Below are 19,025 nucleotides of genomic sequence, written 5' to 3'. Positions count from 1 at the left end.
TGTGTACGAGCCTGTTTGCCTACTAATATTATCGGTACCTGATATTTGGTATCTTAAATGGACTCTCACCCATATTGCTCCTGTAAACCGACAATAATAGGAATCCTATAGGAAGTCGTGCTGTTTACTCATGTGTGCCATACCATTAATCAAAGCAAAGCACAACAACAAGCTAATGATTTTTTTTCTTTTTGCTGTTCATTAACATGTCTGTTGTGACATACTACTTCTGAATCAGAATTATAGATCTGCCAGAGATGATCCTCATTCGCCGGCTAACAAATGACCGGCAAATGGAATCTGACAGTTGCAAAGCCCCATTCAGAGCGAGACCTGCTAGTCCTCCCTTAGGGCTCGGCTCCCATTTAATGTGCAGCTCTTAGAAGCGCTGAATATGTTGCTTAATGTGTGTTAATGTGTGCGGCTGGGACTCGCTACTCCTTCCACACTAATTGTTTGGTAATGAACTCATGACACACTTACACACACACACACACGCGCTGACACATACACACACACACACACACACACACACACACACACACACACACACACTGAGTTGAGAGGGGTCATCCTGCATCTGCCTGTACTTTCTGGATTCCGGTTAGAGACTCTCCTATCCGGAAACAACACATTATCAAACGGACTTATAAGGAGGAATGGAACCTGTATTCAAACCAGCACACGAGGCTTCTAAACAAACAGACACATTTACCCCCTTCCTTCATATGCACTCAATTCAATAATGGAAACAATGCCACCATATAGGCATTCTCTTACTCAGTCCAGTTCTTCTCCCTCCACTAGTTCTCTCGCTCCCCCTCTCTCTCTCTCTCTCTCTCTCTCTCTCTCTCTCTCTCTCTCTCTCTCTCTCTCTCTCCCTCCCTCTCTCTCTCCCCATCAGTCAGCAGTGTTGTGACATAACCCTATGCTTGGGGTGCCCTGGCCCCTCTGTTGTTGTTTTGGGGGAGTCGAGAGCGTTGAGGGGGTTGGCAGGCTCCCTGACAGAGAGGAGGAGGAGGAGGAGGAGGAGGAGGAGGAAGAGGGGGACCCCTGGTTTGTGGAGAGGAGAGGAGAGGAGAGGAGTGGAGCAGCCCCAGCACCTCAGAGCAGTCCGGCTTCAGCTCCGGCTTCTGCTCCGCCACACATGGCCCCCGCCAGCAGCCTGGGGAATTACTGCCTAGCTGACCCAGAAATCCAGGGCCAGCTTTGTTTTAACAAGCGGGGGGGACCTTCCACCACTTTAGCAACTGCGCCTCCACCACAAGAAAGAGCTCGGAGCCTCACAAGAGCTAGCGGGGAGGAAATTAAATATTACACCAGGAGGGAACACTGCAGCTCCAAGGGGGCTCTTTGTGTGTGTGTGTGTGTGTGTGTAAGTGTGTGTGTGTGTGTGTGTGGGGGGGGGGGTGCAGGGGTGGGGCGAGGTCATCGGGGGGTGGAACAAGAGGCATTAAGGAGTGAAATGGTAGTTTTGGAAAAAGGAGGAGTGTGTGTGTGTGTGTGTGTGTGTGTGTGTGTGTGTGTGTGTATGTGTTTGAGCGAGAGGTGGGAGTGAGTTAGGAATTCACAATGTTCGTGCCCGCGCTGATGAAGAGGTATGTTCATTATCAGCGTAATTCGATCAAGATGCTGGTGTGTGTGTGTGTGTGTGTGTGTGTGTGTGTGTGTGTGTGTGTGTGTGTATGGGTGTGTGTATGTGTGTAAGTGTAAGTAAGGAGGAGTGTGCGTGCATGTGTGTGTGTGTGTGTTGGGGGGGGGGGGGGTATTGGAAGGCCAGCAAGAAAAAGGCCGACATTCTTTATTACACACTTCATTTCGTTTAACGGACCTTTAAAAATATATATAAAGATGGAAAAAAGAGAGGGAGCGAGGGAGGGAGGAAAAGGAGAGCGAAAGAGAGAGGCCCAGAAGAAAAGCTCGCTCCCACACTTAAAGATGGGGAGGTGGTGGCGGTACTGGAGGGGGGATATGGATGACTTTCAAAAGGCTGTTGGTCGGGGCCCAGTTTTCCCTGGCTGGGCGCTGGCTGGGCTGTGGAGGCATATGTGTGTGTGTGTGTGTGTGTGTGTGTGTGTGTGTGTGTGTGTGTGTGTGTGTGTGTGTGTGTGTGTGTGTATGGCGGGAGCCTGCATCTGTAGCCCAATCAATCAGGCCTTCAGCACCGAGACGCCGGGCTCGCCACTCGGTAAACAGCACGTCACAGGCTATTAGGGGAATGGGCCCTCTCTCTCCCTCTCTCTTTCTCTCTCTCCCTTTCTCTCTCTCCCTCTCTCTCTCTCTCTCCCTCTCTCTCTCCCTCTCTAAATATTCACAGGCATGATGTAGTTATGAAGATCAAGGGGCCAGCTACTGGCTGGAGAACTGGAGGTGGTGGTGGTGGAGGCTTCAGGAGGCGCTTAATGGCTTTTCTCTCAAACTTATGAAAGCACGGCTAAAGCTAACGCTAACTCTAGCGCTAACGCTAGCGCGCCAGAGCTGAGAAACAGCGCGGCAACACATCCTCTCCTCAGGGCCACAGGTCGATCCGCACTCACCTTGTCCTTCATCAATATCTCACAATCAGCACCTTACGTCTAATGCTTAATCACGCTCATTCCCCCACTAGAACACACAGAAATACAATATCACAGCAGAACAGGGCAATTAACTGGATCAGAAGGCTCAGATCAACAGAGGGCTACACAATCAGGCCTCATCAGACATTCTTAGATATTCTCCCGTCATAGAACATGCACCATATCATGTCCGATAGTTTGTGTTGAGAGAAAAGCTTTGGACTTCCCATTCCAGTGTGGAGAAAAATGTTGCTTGTTGTGAGTGGCTTTAGTTTGCATGTGTGTGCTCTAGTTAGGGAGCACTAGATATGTTGGTGTGTTTATATGGTGAAGGAGAATAACAGAGTTAGTGCGTGTGTGTGTGTGTGTGTGTGTTACAGTGTCCTTCTGCACCCCCCCCCCCCCCCCAACACAACAACTACCCCCTGCCCCCCCCCCCCCCCCCCCCCCTCACATCTCTGTGATTGCAAAGACCCATTACCTAACCTTCAGCCAGCCTCACAAACAAGGGAATCCATTAACGCACATCAAAGGTTAGCGGGGGGAATGCATAAATAAATAAATATAACATCAACCCACAAAAAAAGAGAGAGAGAGAAAATCAGACTTGTTTGTGAACTCTAGCATAACCCCCCCTCCAAGCAACACCACATGCAAACACACACACACACACACAAATGCACACAGACACACGTATGCGCGCGCACACACACACACACACACACACACAAAATCCCCAACCCCCCAGCCTTTTAACCTAAGTGGGCCTTCCTCTCTGCCTTTGCATGTTCGCTTGTCCACTGTACTATAGTCATTAACATATTTGGAGTGCAGCGAGCAGAAAGCTTAATTGTCCCTAATTGCCGGGCTAAATATGTTCTCTAATGATTTGCCTCAGATCTGTGACTGCCTTTTGCGCAATTTCCCGGCCGCTGGCTTCATTATGCCTGCCTCCTTGGAACAAAGCGTCTTCAGAGGCCTGCCTCGTTTTTTCCCTCCTTTCTCTTTGCTTTCCTTTTTTTTTACGTAACAACACAGAGAGCTCTGCTGTGTGCTGGAGAGGAGAGCAGAGAGGCCAGTGCGTGTTGGCTGGCGCATGTGTCTGCGAGTGTGTGAGTGTGTTTCTGCATATGTATGTGTGTGTGTGTATGTGTGTGTGTGTGTGTGTGTGTGTGTGTGTGTGTGTGTGTGTGTGTGTGTGAGGGGGGGTGTAGGAGGCACAATGGAGGCCCTTTGTCAGGGTGGGTTGGAGTCAGAGTGATTAGAAAACCAAATCTGCGCTGAGACAGAGTGTTAATTGACCGCAGCCGGCTCCTCTTAATCTCCTGCTAACACAGAGCCCGCTCTCTTTCTCTTTCTCTTTCCCTTCCTCTTCCTTGTTCTCCCTCGCTCCGCTCTGCACTCCGTTCCAGCCCAGCCGGCTGTTGCTCCTCTTGTTGTTGTTGCTATTGTTGCTGATGCCCAGAGAGCTGCTGTTGCCGTGGCTGTTAGTGTTGCTGTTGTTGTTGTTGTTGTTGTTGATGATGTTGTCGCACCCCTGTCCTCACCATGGCCCTAATGGCGCCTGTGAGCATCTCCTGGCTAGCTGTGTCATCGACTGCCCAGCTGGGGCCCTGATCTGAGATCAGTGGGCCGTGGAGCATTGCCTCACACTTCACAGGTCTCCGAGATATCAACCCCATGACCGGCTCCTATTAAAAGAGTCTGTATTCATTGAATAACTGGGTGTAATATCATAAAGGGGAACAGAAAAGGCTCTGTTCGGAGGCTGGGCTTTTTTCTGCCGCTCCATTTGAGACCTGAGCTGAATAAAGAAAGCCTGAATAAGGTGTCAGGGCTCATGCTTAAAATGAGCAGAGGTGACAATGGTGAATTGTCTAAATGAAGGCACTCACACTCAAAGCTTGGGGCTGAGTAATGAAGCGTTTTGTGTGTGTGTGTGTGTGCGAGCGCGCGCGTGTGTGTGGCCTCATTTTACACTGAGTGCTCGTGAAATTTTTGTCACGGTTTAAAAAACTCCACGCTTTTCCACTAAGACATGCGTGGCGTGGCATGTTTGGCATTCCCAAACAGCAGGAGCGCCCGTAGGAGACCAAATACATTTTCATCGTCACACTCTCCACCCTGCTTGTGTCAATGTCAGTACATAGACTTGGTGGCGCTCCCGAGTGTTTATCCAGCCCCAGACAGATAAGGCACGGACACACTTAAATCCCGTGCATTAGGGCCCCGCCACACAGCTCTGCTCCACAGCGTGGAGAAGTGATTCTGTCTCAGAGCTCTCCCTACCATCAATATTTCACCTCTGGAGAGGCTGCGTCGACAACAAGAAAAAGCGACAACTCCACATTTTTACTGGCCGTTACTGACCGTACGACAGACGTACCTGGACACGCACCTGAGCGTAGCCGCCCCCAAGGGGGAAGCCAAGAGGGGGAAAAACTCTCTAATCTGAAAATCTCAAATTTCATCAGCCTTACATGTTCTTACTTTTACCAGCCTATTCTTTTAATCACGCACAGTCAGAGCTCAAACAGTGTCTGATGCAATCAGAGAGAGAGAGAGAAAAGAGAGAGACAGAGAGAGAGAGAGAGAGAGAGAGAGAGAGAGAGAGAGAGAGAGAGAGAGAGAGAGAGAGGACCAAAACACAGAGCAGTCACTCCCTCCAACAGCAACGTGGAGGTGAGTCAGCGTCGGTGACCTGGTCGCGTGATCGTCGTCGTCGTCGTCGGGAGGGGGGCCCTTACCTGAGTCTGCGGCGGAGGACGGGCACTTCCTGATGGTGAAGATGGCGCTGAGCTCCTCCTCCTCCTCGGGCAGGCCCTTCTGCAGCCGCTGCAGCTTGCGCAGGCTCTCGCTGCGCTGGTGCTTCATGGAGCGCACGTGCTGGATCAGGTTGAGCTTGGCCTTGGTGGAGTAGTTGCACAGCACGCAGTGGTAGTAGCACGCCTCGCCCTCCACCGCATTCTCATGCTGCTGCAGGTGCTGTGGACGGAGAGAGAGAGAGAGGGATGGAGAGATGGAGAGAGAGAGGGAGAGGGGGAGAGGGAGAGAGGGAAAAAGAGGGAGATTTTTTTTGTTACTAACAGAGGAAGCCTTCACAATAGCCACTCACTTTCACTCACGCAGTTTGCAAATAGACAAATCAATTACCAATCAGTTCTGTTGTTGTTTACAGCCCACGTCCGTCCATGGCCGTATGGCTGTTTGTACTGGACAGGGAGGGAGTGTGTGTGTGTGTGTGTCTGTGAGAGAGAGAGCTAATGGGAGAGGAGAGATGACCATAGAGCCCCGCTGAGGGTGGAGTGGAGTGGAGTGTGTGCACCACCCACTCCCCAGAGAGCTTACACACACACACACACACACACACACATACACACACACACACACACACACACACACACACACACACACGAATGTGCACCTGCACAGGCACTGACGGAAAGGAGCATTGATCCCTCTCACTCAAGAGAAGCCGCTCGTCTCTGAAAAGGAAACTCCAAACATCTGCCTGTTTCACGCATGGAATGCTAAATATTGATCACGGGCAAGTCAAATACTACCCTTCACGGTGAGCGAGGGAGGGAGAGAGAGAAAGAAGAGAAAGAAGGACGAGGGACAGGCAGGGTGAGAGGTGGTGGTGGTGGTGGTGGTGGTGGTGATGGGGGGGGGGGGGGGGGTACATGCCTTAGCAAGACAGAGGTCCTCTGGGGATGGACACATGTCCTGAAAGCCACAAAGGCCAAACCCCAACCACATCCAACACCCAACATGCCATAACAACTCCAGCCTCCTCTTAGTCACCCCACACCCCCCTGCAATCCACCACACCGAGCATCAGCTCTCCCACTTATCATGCAGGATCACATATTACTGGCCGCGCAAAAAAAAAAAAAATTAAAGCAAACTGAAAGAACAAACAAAACAAAAAAGAAAAAAACATGAGTTATCACTTCCGCCATGTTCTTTTTATGTGATTCTCGAAGGATTCACGGATGCAATCAATGTCAATCATAAGGAGGTTTTTTTTCTTTCTTTCTTACTCCAAACCATCACTTTCTCCTAATCTTCATGGCCTTTGTCTCTCCTGTGAAATCCCACATACAGAAGGTAGATGAGATTTGAAACAACAAACAAACCACTTTGGTCAGATGGGAACTGAATCAGATAATGAATCCAACTGAAATTACGCTCTTCCCATCATTACTTTTTTATTATGATTTACCGATTTCTTTAACAAAAAAGGAGTATATATATTAAAAATGAAATTTATTTTTCTTGTAAGCATTGAATGCATATTCCATGTTGTCTTTCTAAAGCATAAAAAGCTTCTGGAACCTTCGAAAGGCCTTTGTTCACACTCCAACTGAAGGGCAGGCGATGACAATGAGATCCATTATCAATTTGATTTTCACCCCCAACCCGCAACCCCCTTTTGTCTGTTTACCTCTGCGCTGCACACAAGGCCTCTATGATTCATATGAATGAGGCCGAACATTGTTAAAATAGCTTTTTTCTCCTTTACAAACGCACACACACACCCACACACACACACACACACAAACACATGTATTTTTCCCCCTACGAAGAAATCTCTTAATCTCGTGTGAAGGCCACCCCCAAACTCTGACAAAGGTCGGGGAAAACAAATTGATTCATTAACGGGTGCAGAGACGGCCTGCCCTGAAGTGGGCTCTCCATCGTCCGAAAATGCAAAGGCAACGGAAACATTAGATTTTTAACCCAATTAAGGTCGCATCAGGTGTTGACAGCGGGTGGGGAGGGAGTAGAAAAATAATATTAGGTTCCCTGAAATGCTCTCCTCCTTTTCTCCTAATATTTAATTTTCTGGTAATATTGGAATATCGCTATAGGCCTTTCAGGGCAATTGTATTCCATTCAGTGCGGTATCATATTTCTCACTTCTACACCTAAACCATACATTAGGACAATGCTTCCAGGAAAAGACTTTCTTTTTTTCTTGTCTTTTTTTTTACTCGCCTTTGTGCGCCTTCACAGTGTGGTGTAATGGAGTTATAGGGTGATTTTAGAGGCTCTGTCTCTACCTCTCTCTTTCTCTCTCTCCCTCTCTGTCTCTCTCCCCCCCCCCCCACCACTCTCACTCCATTTTCTTGTTTGAAGCTGGCCATGATGTCACTAAAAAGGTGTTGCGGGACATTTCGCTGCTTAGAGGAGTTGTAACACTTTCCCCTCCTCTTCCTCCTCCTCCTCCTCCTCTCCACACCTGCTTGAGGCCTGAGTGTGCTGATATGGTGAGCAGTGACAGACAGATTTACTCATGGCTTTTCTTTAACCGATCCCACAGTCTTATTTCCCAGGACACCGCTTGTTCAGACAGAACAGATGTCTCCGATTTTTTTTTTTTCTTTCTTTTAAGTGTATATAGCTCAAGCCTTGAAAATCTACAGTGGAGGGGGCAATGCATATGAGTTTATGAGAAAGAAAGAGAGAGAGAGAAAAGAAGGAGAGATACAGAGAGTGAGAGAAGGAGAGAGAAGAACAAGACCCCCCCCCCCCCCCCCCTCCAACCCAAAACAAAAAGGACGACACCTGACCCAAAACTTCAAAGCGGGTCCCAGGAGGTGAAAGAATGCAGGGCAGTTTTACAGTGGGCCATAAAAAGGGCAGGATTTACACAGGAGTGAACCTGAGACGGGCTGGGCCTCCAGGGGCCATATATCACTGCAAACCTGCCTGGCCTGCCTGCCCGCACGCTCACACGCCAGCCCTGCCCTGCCCAGCCCAGCCCTGCCCCCCTCATCCCACCCAGCCTGCCCAACACTGGATACTGGCTGCCAACACCCACCAGGTAAGCACTCACTGGAATGCACCTCAAGAGTCAGTGCAGTGGAACAACTGCCCTCCTGTCTGACTGACGACACGGAGGGGGGGGGGGGGGGGAGGGGGGGGGAGTGTTATGCATGACAGAGAGGAAGAGACATCATGCGGGGAATTCTCCTCGACTTCATGGACTCCATTACAGGCTTCCCACGAGAAGGCCAGCTCAGCGGTGTGTGGACTGCCTCTCTCTCTCTCTCTCTATATCCCTCTCTCTCTCTCTCTCTCTCTCTCTCTCCTGTCTCTGTTTCTGTCTGACAGACGCGCACCGGATTGCACTTAGAGGCTGTGCCGTGCACACGTGAGGGACCCTGGAGATCCTATCTGCACCTAATCTCCTCGCTCGGTACGAGGCCCATACGCTCCCACCACCTCCCCCGGCCCTGCCGACGATGGGAAACAGAGTCAAGCAAGAGAAACACAGAGGGGGGTGTCAGAGCACAGAGAGACACAGAGTGTGTGTAGGGGTGTGTGTCTGTGTGTGTGTGTGAGAGAGAGAGACAGTGAGTGTGTGTGTGTGTGTGTGTGCGTGTGTGTGTATGTGTATGTGTAGGTGTGTGTGTGTGTATGTATGCATGTGAGAGAGTGTGCTTTCTATGTGTGTGTGTGTGTGTGTGTGTGTGAGCAAGAGAAAGAGAGGGAGAGGGAGTGTGTGTGTGTGTGTGTGTGTGCGTATGTGCGCCTGTGTCCGCCGTGTCTGTTTCTTATGATCCTGAAATGAAGCTCCACGCTGATAAATCACCTCCAACTGGAGTGCAGGAATTTGGCGGCTTAATGAAAAAGTCATGTCTGGGGATCAGGGAGGAGCGCCAGGGTGCTGCAGCTGAGCTCAGCCCAGCCTCCCCTCCCCTCCGCCGGGCCTCCCCACCGCACCGCCACACCGGCCCTGCAACAGCCGCGGAGGTGGGACAGGAGGTGTGTGTGTCTGTGTGTGTGTTGGGGGGGCCCCAGCATGGCTTACATTTCACCCCACTTCCATGTAATTGACTGGGAATTTATGGCAGCCGTGCCACACCATTGGACTATGGGTGCGTGGAGGCAGCAGCATTGAGGAGATGGATACAGTGACTGTGTGAGTGTGTGTGTGCGTGTGTGTGCGTGTGTGTGCGTGTGTGAGTGTGTGTGTGTATGTGTGTGTGTGTGTATGGTGTGTGTGTGTGTGTGTGTGTGTGTGTGGTGGTGTGTGTGTGTGTGTGTGTCTGTCTGTGAGTGTGTGTGTGCACGCGTGTGTGTGTGTACGTACACAAAAGCTACATGGCACTACTACAGTACGCCCAGAGCAGCTCTCTCTTCAGCACGGCGCGTGTGGGAGAGAAAGTGGTGCCCGATACGATGCGGGTAAAGTGGGCACCTGCGCTGCCACCTCCTCCACCCCTTAGCGGCTCAGCGCGCCACCTTTGCACTCGCCGCTCCAATTATACCCAGGTATCGGTTTCAACACCTACCTGCTCCCCGCGCATAGATCTGCATGATCATCCGCGGTAATGGGATGTAAAAATACACCTTTCACACCGGGCGCCACTTTAGCAGCCGGAGCTCTGGGGAACGTGAAATGGAAGCAGGTGTTACTGAAACTGCAGCGGCGCAACCGGAGTGTGACATTTCCAGCACAAAAACTCTGGAAAAATTCGGCCCTCCGAGGAGCAACAACAGACACAACCGAAACCTACAAAACACACACACACACACACACACACGCATGCACGCGCGTGCGAAAGCATAGCCTACCCCTGATCCTACCCCAATTTCCCCCTATTAAATTTGGCAGTGCTGTTAAATATGAAATGAATGCATTAAAAAGCCATAGCCATCCAGTGGATAAATGGCTATCAATTCACTGCGCGCTGGCAAAATCTGTCTGTGAATGAGCCAGTGAGTGTCTGGATGTGTATCACTTTGTAATTATCCCAGCACTTAGTGGTGAGACTGGGCGCTTTCCACACACTCACTCAAACACACACATTTGCACACACACACACACGCTCCCCATGTGTGAGCTCCTGCCACCGGTGACGGAAGAATGACACACGAGACAAAACGCAGCGCCAAAAACGAACCGCAGATTCTCCGCTCCTCTCAAACCCCCTAACGCTCACATCCAGCTCCACACAACGCACACAGCACACCTGGGGTGGAACACACAGCCTATCCGAAGAAGAAGCCTGCCCTAAGGAGAAGCCTGCCCTAAGGAGAAGCCTGCCCTAAGGAGAAGCCTGTCCTAAGAAGAAGCCTGTCCTAAGAAGAAGCCTATCCTAAGAAGAAGCCTGTCCTAAGAAGAAGCCTGTCCTAAGGAGAAGCCCGTCCTAAGGAGAAGCCTTTCCTAAGGAGAAGCCTATCCTAAGGAGAAGCCTGTCCTAAGAAGAAGCCTGTCCTAAGAAGAAGCCTGTCCTAAGAAGAAGCCTGTCCTAAGAGGAAGCCTATCCTAAGGAGAAGCCTATCCTAAGGAGAAGCCTATCCTAAGGAGATGCCTGTCCTAAGAAGAAGCCTGTCCTAAGAAGAAGCCTGTCCTAAGAAGAAGCCTGTCCTAAGAGGAAGCCTATCCTAAGGAGAAGCCTATCCTAAGGAGAAGCCTATCCTAAGGAGAAGCCTGTCCTAAGAAGAAGCCTGTCCTAAGAAGAAGCCTGTCCTAAGAGGAAGCCTATCCTAAGGAGAAGCCTATCCTAAGAAGAAGCCTATCCTAAGAAGAAGCCCGTCCTAAGAAGAAGCCCATCCTAAGAAGAAGCCTGTCCTAAGAAGAAGCCTATCCTAAGAAGAAGCCCATCCTAAGAAGAAGCCCATCCTAAGAAGAAGCCTGTCCTAAGAAGAAGCCCATCCTAAGGAACTCTGCCGTGGTTGTGTGCTGTGTGTGAGTGCGCGAGAGCGGTGATGAAAGGCGTCTCCGTGGGCCGGCGCTTGATGAATGTCAAGTAGCACCTCTGCAGCGCAGCACAGCTGATGTCATCTCAGCAATTAGAGACAGTGAGGTCATTGGGCTGCGTGCTCACAAGGAGACAAAGGGATCAGCGCGATAGGCTCACACACACACACACACACACACACACACACACACACACACACAGACACACACATGTTGCTGCTCTGCAGATTTCATATCCCAGTGTGTGTGTATGTGTGTATGTGTGTGTGTGTGTGTGTGTGTGTGTGTGTGTGTGTGTGTGTGTGTGTGTGTGTGTGTGTGTGTGTGTGTGTGTGTGTGTGAGGGAGAGAGAGAGAGAGAGTGAGAGAGAGGGAGGGAGAGAGAGACAGGTGCAGTGGTTGTGGAGCGGGCCTTAAGCTGGGGTGGGTTATGGGTGTGGGGACTGGGAGGAAGGCCTCTGAGTACAGCAGGAGGAGTTCCCTATGGGATAAGCTATGGAATATATGCACTAAGTCTGCTGGATATAGAAAGGTAGGCTCCTTCTCTCTCTATCTTTCTCTCTCTCTTTATCTATTTGCTCTCTGTCTGTCCATCTGACTCGCTTATTCTCCGTCTGCCACTTTCCATCAGTCACTCGTCTCTCTCCAGACATTCTTCATCCATCTGTCTGTCTCGGTGTGTGTGTGTGTGTGTGTGTGTCGGGGTGTGCGCTTGTCTGTCTGTCTGTCTGTCTGGCTGCCGGGTTGGTCCTCTCTGAGTCTCTCGCTCCCCACAGCAGCAGGGAGAGGAACAGCAGCAGCAGCAGCAGCAGCAGCAGCAGCAGCAGCCGCCACCACAGAAGCTGAGCCGAGTGCCAAGTCCAGCGGCTGGTTCAAATTAGCCAGTGCGAGCGGCGACATGCCCAGACGCTGTGCTGTGGCTGAGGAGGGATGAGGGGGTAGAGGAGGGGGGGGGGGGGCGGGGGGGTTGATTGGAGGAGATGGCGGGGATGAGCATCCACCCCGTCCGCATACCTACCGCTTCCTTCATCCCCTCCTCTCTCTCTCTCTCTCTCTCTCCATCCCTCTCTCTGTCTCTCCATCCCCCCTTTTTCCTCCTCCCTTCCTCCCTCCCTCCATCCTTGGCCCTGGTCCCCCCTGCCTGCTCACTAAGTCCTCAATTTCCCCTCGCCTGCTTTCTGTGGGCCTGCATGCGTGCCCTCGGCACTGGGGTGCAGCAGCTTGCGTGACAATTAATACCCCCCACTACCACTACCACTACCACCTCCACCACCTCCACCACCTCCACCTCCACCTCCACCTCCACCACCTCCACCCCCATCACCGCTGGCCCTGGCACTGGGCTCCTGTGCTGCGCGTAGCGCCACAGCGGCGATGATAGACTGGAGCGGCAGATGAGTAATGCGTTTGAGCTGCGGCTCGTGTGATTCAGCCGGGCCAGCTCCCTGAGAGTTTGTCACGGGGAAGGCCAGGGGGGCTGGGGTGGGGATGGATGACTGCAGCCGTCCATTAACAAACACACACGGGGAGGGAAGGAGAGAGAGAGACAGGAGAGAGAGAGAGAGAGAGAGAAAGTAGGGATAGGGATGTGGAGAGATGGGTTACAGTGTTGTTGCCCCCCAGACGATTCTCAGGCCCCTGCCCTGCTCAGCTCCAACCTCTCCGCCTCTCCTCAGCATTAAAGAAAGCAATAATTATTGAGCTTCTCTTGAATAAATAAGGGGCTGGAAAGTAAACAATGGGAACATAATTGTGGAGTGGGGGCAATCAATGCAGGCAGTCATTTGGCCCATGTTGATAATGTATCCAATCATTTGCGTATGTGTGTGTGTGTGTGTGTGTGTGTGTTTGTGTATGTGTATGAGAAGAGGAAGAGAAAGGAAGCGGGATGAGAGAGAAAGAGAGAGAGAGAGAGAGATAGAAAGGGGCAAAGCAGAGAAAATGTAGTGACAAGTGGTTTAATAATATGTTCTCACACGCACGGCTACAAAACAACAGTTGGGTAATCCCTCCTTCGATAATGTCCCCGCGCTCTAAACAATGGCTCTCCATCAGATGATCAATGCATTCTCCCATGACACACAGGGCTAGTCCCTCGCCTTCTCTCTCTCTCCATCTCTCTCTCTCTCTCTCCATCTCTCTCTCCATCTCTCTCTCTCTCTCTCGCTCAGTCAGTGGGGGCCGGGGCTGCGTGGTGGGGTGGTGGGTTAAGGGCGGGCGTGCGGCGGGCTGTGGGCAGATCAATGCCCAGCGCGGTGATAACGAGGCCTGGCTCATGCCCACCGCAGTGCCACGGCGCACGAGGCTCGCCAGCGCTCTCTCATTAGCTGCATTTGGATAAGCATGGGCATACATGCATAATGTGCCCCTCTAATCGCTGGCAGATAAACACATTTCTGCACCCCCCCCTCCCCCTCCCCACCCCCCCCACTTTAATGAGCCAGGCCCTCGGCTTATGCACTGCACAGCAAATGACTCTGAAACGCGCAGGAAATGATGTCAAGCCAGGGATTAGAAAAAGTGGTGGTGGTGGTGGGGAGGGGGGGAGGAAAAAAAATTAATCGCTAGACATCGCCCTCCTCTCGGAGCAGCTAATTAACAGCTTAGCCTCCTGGTGTTTTTATGAATGCGCGGCCTGTAGCGCCAAGCACCGCCGGGGCCGCAGTACCATCCGGCTGCCTGCAGGAGGCGACAGCTGTGCGAGGGCGGTGGCGGCGACGGAGGGGGGGGGGGGTGGGTGGGAGAGGCGGGGGCCCGCACGTCTGGTCTCGACAGCTGTTTCCAACCGTCCGGAGACATCTGCACCGGCGGCAGCGTGCCATCTGGAACTTTAGGAGGGCAACTCCGGGCCTGTTCTCTCCGCGCCTGGCCTGGCCTCGCCTCTCTCCCCCTCTCCCCCTCTCCTCGGCCTCCGCGCCGCGCCACGCCGCTCCGCTCGCCACCGCTACGCTACGCTAGCGCCGCTGCCACTCCTGCTCCTTTTCCCAGAATCCAGGGCCGCTCGGTTCACACACGACCGCAAACCCTCCAATCTGGACAGAGACGCCCGGCGCTGGTGGTAATTATTGGGGAAGGGAAGGGGAGTAGAGGAGAGGAGGGAGGAGAGGAAAGGAGAGAGGAGAGGAGAGGAGAGGAGAGGAACGAGCAGCCAGACAGGAGGCAGACAGGATCAATCCGCCCGGGATTCAGGTGCATTTGTCAGGAGGGTTTTTTTTAAAGCACTGGCCTCAGGCTGGGGCATAGAACGAGGGAGAGAGAGAGAGAGGGAGAGACGGAGAGAGCGAGAGAGAGAGAGAGAGAGAGAGAGAGAGAGAGAGAGAGAGAGAGAGAGAGAGGGAGGAAGCACTGGTCATCCGGAGGCATGGCTGTTTTACTGGAACCCACTGTAAGCCACAGCCGCAGAAGGTGGATGGACAGTAATCAAAAATGCACATTAAAGGGAAGCTCGTGCTCGTGCGAGCCTCGGCCAAGAGCAGAGAGTGGAGATGCGGAGAGCCTTCAGCCTCACTGAGGTGCTCAGGCCATGGAGTCTCTCTGCGCTTGCACGGGAGAGCGGTCAGCGGAGAGCTTGGGTCAGTGTGCAAGTCTAATATAAGGGCAGGCCACACAGAGCTTCTCACACGATGGAGAGAGAACAGGCAGGCCAGTGGAAAAATCCACACCTGTACTCGCTAGCAATAAAAATCAAACCCATAACCAGCTATTGCTCTAGACACACCACACAACTGCTACACAACCTCGTTCCCTCTCTCCCTCCCTCTCTCTCTCCCTCTCTCTCTCTAACTGTCTTTCTCTCTGTTTGTGTGCATAGAAGAGTGAAGGGCAGGTAAATGACTCCCAGTGAATAACTGCTTTTGCATTGGCTTTTGCAGTGTCCGTGTTTGTGTGGGTAAAGGCAGAGGCCAAAGCAGCCCCACATAAAACCCCATGACACCTCCCAGGCTGCCATTTGTCACTTGCCACACAGACAATTGCTGCGCTGGCCTTGTGGACCAGCTGACGGCAGGGGCCATAGGGTTCTTGTTAGGCGAATGGCATATGTATGGATGTGTGGGGGTGTTTGTGTCTGTGTGTGTGTGTGTGTGTGTGTGTGTGTGTGTGTGTGTGTGTGTGTGTGTGTGCAGTGGGGGGTTGTTCAGTCAAACGGCACTTGTGAAGATTAATATGCTTGGGTGAAAATTAAATTCAGCACTCCGGCATTACCAAAACGCCATCAGTCTCTGACAGCCAGCATCCCACTCGCTGCCCTCCCACCACCAACACGCATCCGCCGACCCCCCCCCCCCCCCCCCCCTTTGTGACCGGACAGGTGACAGATACTCCGGAGCACTGGGTCACTGGACCCCGGCCGACTCCATTTTGGGTCAATTGGGATCAACATGGCACCCCGCCAACCAAACAAAACCGCTCCAGTTCCCCGTGCCAAGCCTTCACATGATACTCTGACCGACCAACACACATGTGCGCTAAGGCCCATCTGACCCGCTAGTCTTCCAAAGGCTACTATAGCGCGTTAACGGAGCATATATGCAGATAGCAATGTGCTTTAGGCTAGAGTAATGCCTTTTATTCTTCTCGACACGTTCAGCATATTAAAGAGGAGCGTAAGCTATGGAAGCGTGAGGAAGAGTGCTCGGCATCCACCACTGGCTTGTATCATCTAGCTTTCACCCCTGGCGGTCCCAGTTTGCCTGCGTAAATATTTCATCAACACATAATAGGTTGGCGCTTCAGGCTATGCAATAAGGTGGTGCGAACGCAACGCTTCTGCATGCCCCTCCTTCCTCCTCTCTTTCTTCTTCTTTTTACATCAAATTCACCGAGCAGATATTGGAGTTGCCGGGAGTAGTTGGCATGTTTGAACCCCCCCGCCCCTCTCTCTCTCTCTCTTTCTCTCACACACACCCTCTTTCACCCTCTCCCTCTCTCTCTCTCTCTCTCTCTCTCTCTCCCTCACTCTCTCACGCTCGAGGAAGCACCAAGAGCAGCACGTGCCCTGTTTCGTCCACCTCGCGCACGCTGGCGGGGTAATTAGCGAGTGGACCAGCCGGGCAGCCAGTGCCAGAGTAAATGCTGGAGCGTGTCTTGGAGAGGGTGGGTGAGGTGGGGTGAGGTGTGGTGGGGTGGGTGAGGTGGGGTGGGGTGTTGTGGGGTTCCGGGGGTTTCCATGGGCAGAGCCATGCCGACAAAAGGAGAGCGAGAGTGGCGCGCTCACTCTTCTTCACATGCAAATGGACAGGTGGAAGTGGGCCAAACAGAAGGCCAGTGACAGCTTATTTGCATGGCGCGAAGAGAGGGTGTTCACACACACACACACACGTTCACGCAACACACACATTCACACACACACACACACACACACACACACACACACACACACACACACACACACACACACATCAGATAAACAAACACATACACACTGACAGCTATATGCAAACTACATCTTTATGACATTTCTATGCCTGTTCAGTCATCTAGTTTTTATAGTAAATAGTAGATGCCATTGTTTTGGACAAAAGCCTCAGCTACAACTGTAGATAAATAAAAGCAAATGTAGGAGTGAAGTCTGAAATCCAACATAAACATCCATGGCAAGAGAAAGAACAATACGATGCAATAACATCTATAACTGACAACACCAAATGAACCCAATAAGTAGGCGGAGCCTGATGACAAATGCATCTCCTTGTTAGTGCCTAATGCTCTAATCCTGCTCTCCACAGTAATTTGTATTGATGCAGTTTTCCTACAAATGCAGTCTGCGTTCTGGTCTTGTGAGCAATTTTCATTTGACCTTTTGGGAGAAGCCACCGCGCTTTCCAGAAGAGAAAAAATTTAGTCTTGGAAATGGAAAAAAACGTAGCCCGGAGCCCTGGCCTGCTTTGCCCTTCAGCAAAACATGAATTTGAAATGGGCTCTGTTTAAGCCCTGGCCGTTCAGCCCACGCCCACGGGGGAACGTGTGCACTTGGTGGTGAAAAGCGGAGCCCGTTCAGAGGGGTTAGGGCCGGCCATCCCATAATCTGACCGTGCGCTCGGCCCCAATACTCCAGGGCCCGGCAAACACACGCAGCTTTATAGGGTCATTCAGCCAGGCCTGCTCATTAGCTACAGCTAAGGGAGGGAGAGGGGGATGGCGGCGCTGGCGAAAAAAAATAATACAACAACTTCACTTTCCATAAAAAGAGAAACAAAGTGCTCATTGATCAGGCCGATCAATAGCGGATCAATAACCTAAACCCTCATCATTCCAGGCACAGCGTAATTACAGCTGAGATATGGTCGTCATCACAAAAATCAAACACAGGCACGGCTAATTGGAGCCAGCCTATTGCTTTAGTCACACTGGACCAAAGAGCTTTCCTGGGCCTCTGAAAGACCTCTGCCGGCCGTCCGGCTGGGTAGGCGGCAGCGCCAGCTGCCTAAAAATAGCCGGCTGTGCCATTAGCTGACGTGTCATCATGGAGGTCGCTGAGCTGGCTGCCCATTTGGGGACATTTAATACCAGGAATGGCGGCAGCACTTACTCTTTTTTCTTTTTCATCCCCCCCCCCCAGCTCCCTCCCTCCCCCGTGCAAAAGGAAGGCTTTGTATGCCTTTTAATGTAAATTACGCACGTACGTTATAAGATCACATTACGCCACTTTTTATAGGACAACTTGTGATTTTAATTTATTAATGTTTTGGAGAAGTGCCCTTGTTATGTGATTTGGAGCTGACCTCTCTGTTGCGTATTGGGTGCACGCACACACACACACACACACACACACACACACACACACACACACACCCACACACACCAAAAAAACTAAAAAAACAAGCGCCTCTTTGCCAGTCCAGGAGCACTGCGGGGATGCGAGTCCTTTGGAGTTGGCACGGCGAGGCGAGGCAGCGATCGGGGCAGCGTCCAGGTTGGCACTTAAAAGGCGGCTGGCTGGCGTGGCCACCCGGCCCCGGCCTCTCTGAGAGCTGGGTGGCAGCCACCGCTTTACCTCAGCTGGCTGGCTGCTTCCTGCCCCCGCTGGACTGGACTGGACTGGAGCACACAGGACTGTTTCAGTGGAGTGGAGAGGGAAAAAAGGGCCACTTGAGCAGGAAAGTGTTAAAAGGCCGAAAGTGCTGAAAAGGCCATAATCACGCCGACAGACACTACTGTGCTGCCGGGAGAGAGAAAAGAGAGAGAGACACGTTGTGTGTGTGTGTGTGTGTGTGAGAGAGAGAGAGAGAAATGGAGTGAGAGAGTGTATGTGTCAGTTTGACTGTGTGTGTGTGTGTGTGTGTGTGGTGTGAGTGTGAGAGAGAGAGAGAGAAAGAAATGGAATGAGAATGAGAATGAGAGAGTGTGTGTGTCAGTGTAAGTGTGTGTCTATGTATGAGTGTGTGTGTGTGTGAGAGAGAGAGACCACATTTCTCCTCCCCCTTCTCATATTTCTGTGCCGAGTCCCTTTGCACTGGATGTGCTACGAGAGACATGAGCGTACACAGTCTCTAACCACTTCTTTTCTCCCTCCCTCCCTCCCTCCCTCCCTCCCTCTCTCTCTCTATCACATCTCTATCATGCACTCTCTCCCTCTCTCCCTCTCTCCCTCGCTCACCTCTCCTCCTCTCCCTCTCCTGCACTCTCCAGTGAGAGCGCCGGGGGCGCCATGCTTGTAAAGTAACCACAGCTCTTTGAGAGCTCCTTGTATTTACAAACGGAGGTATGTCGGAATCAAAGGCATTACCACATGACACAACACATTAACCAGTC

General features: G+C 51.8%; 1 protein-coding gene across 1 annotated transcript in view; it reads right to left on the bottom strand.

Annotated features, from left to right (window-relative positions):
• The window catches only part of zfhx3b (zinc finger homeobox 3b), a 126,172-nt gene that overhangs the window by 69,328 nt on the left and 37,819 nt on the right, over window positions 1–19,025 (bottom strand). The window contains 1 exon segment of the mRNA XM_062548557.1: window positions 5,306–5,543. Coding sequence (XP_062404541.1) covers window positions 5,306–5,543 — 238 coding nt within the window.

Source organism: Sardina pilchardus, chromosome 11 (genome assembly GCF_963854185.1).
Source record: "Sardina pilchardus chromosome 11, fSarPil1.1, whole genome shotgun sequence".
NCBI classification, from domain to species: domain Eukaryota; kingdom Metazoa; phylum Chordata; class Actinopteri; order Clupeiformes; family Clupeidae; genus Sardina; species Sardina pilchardus.
The sequence above is the reverse complement of the archived record's forward strand: the minus strand, read 5'-3'. Positions and strand labels throughout refer to the sequence as shown.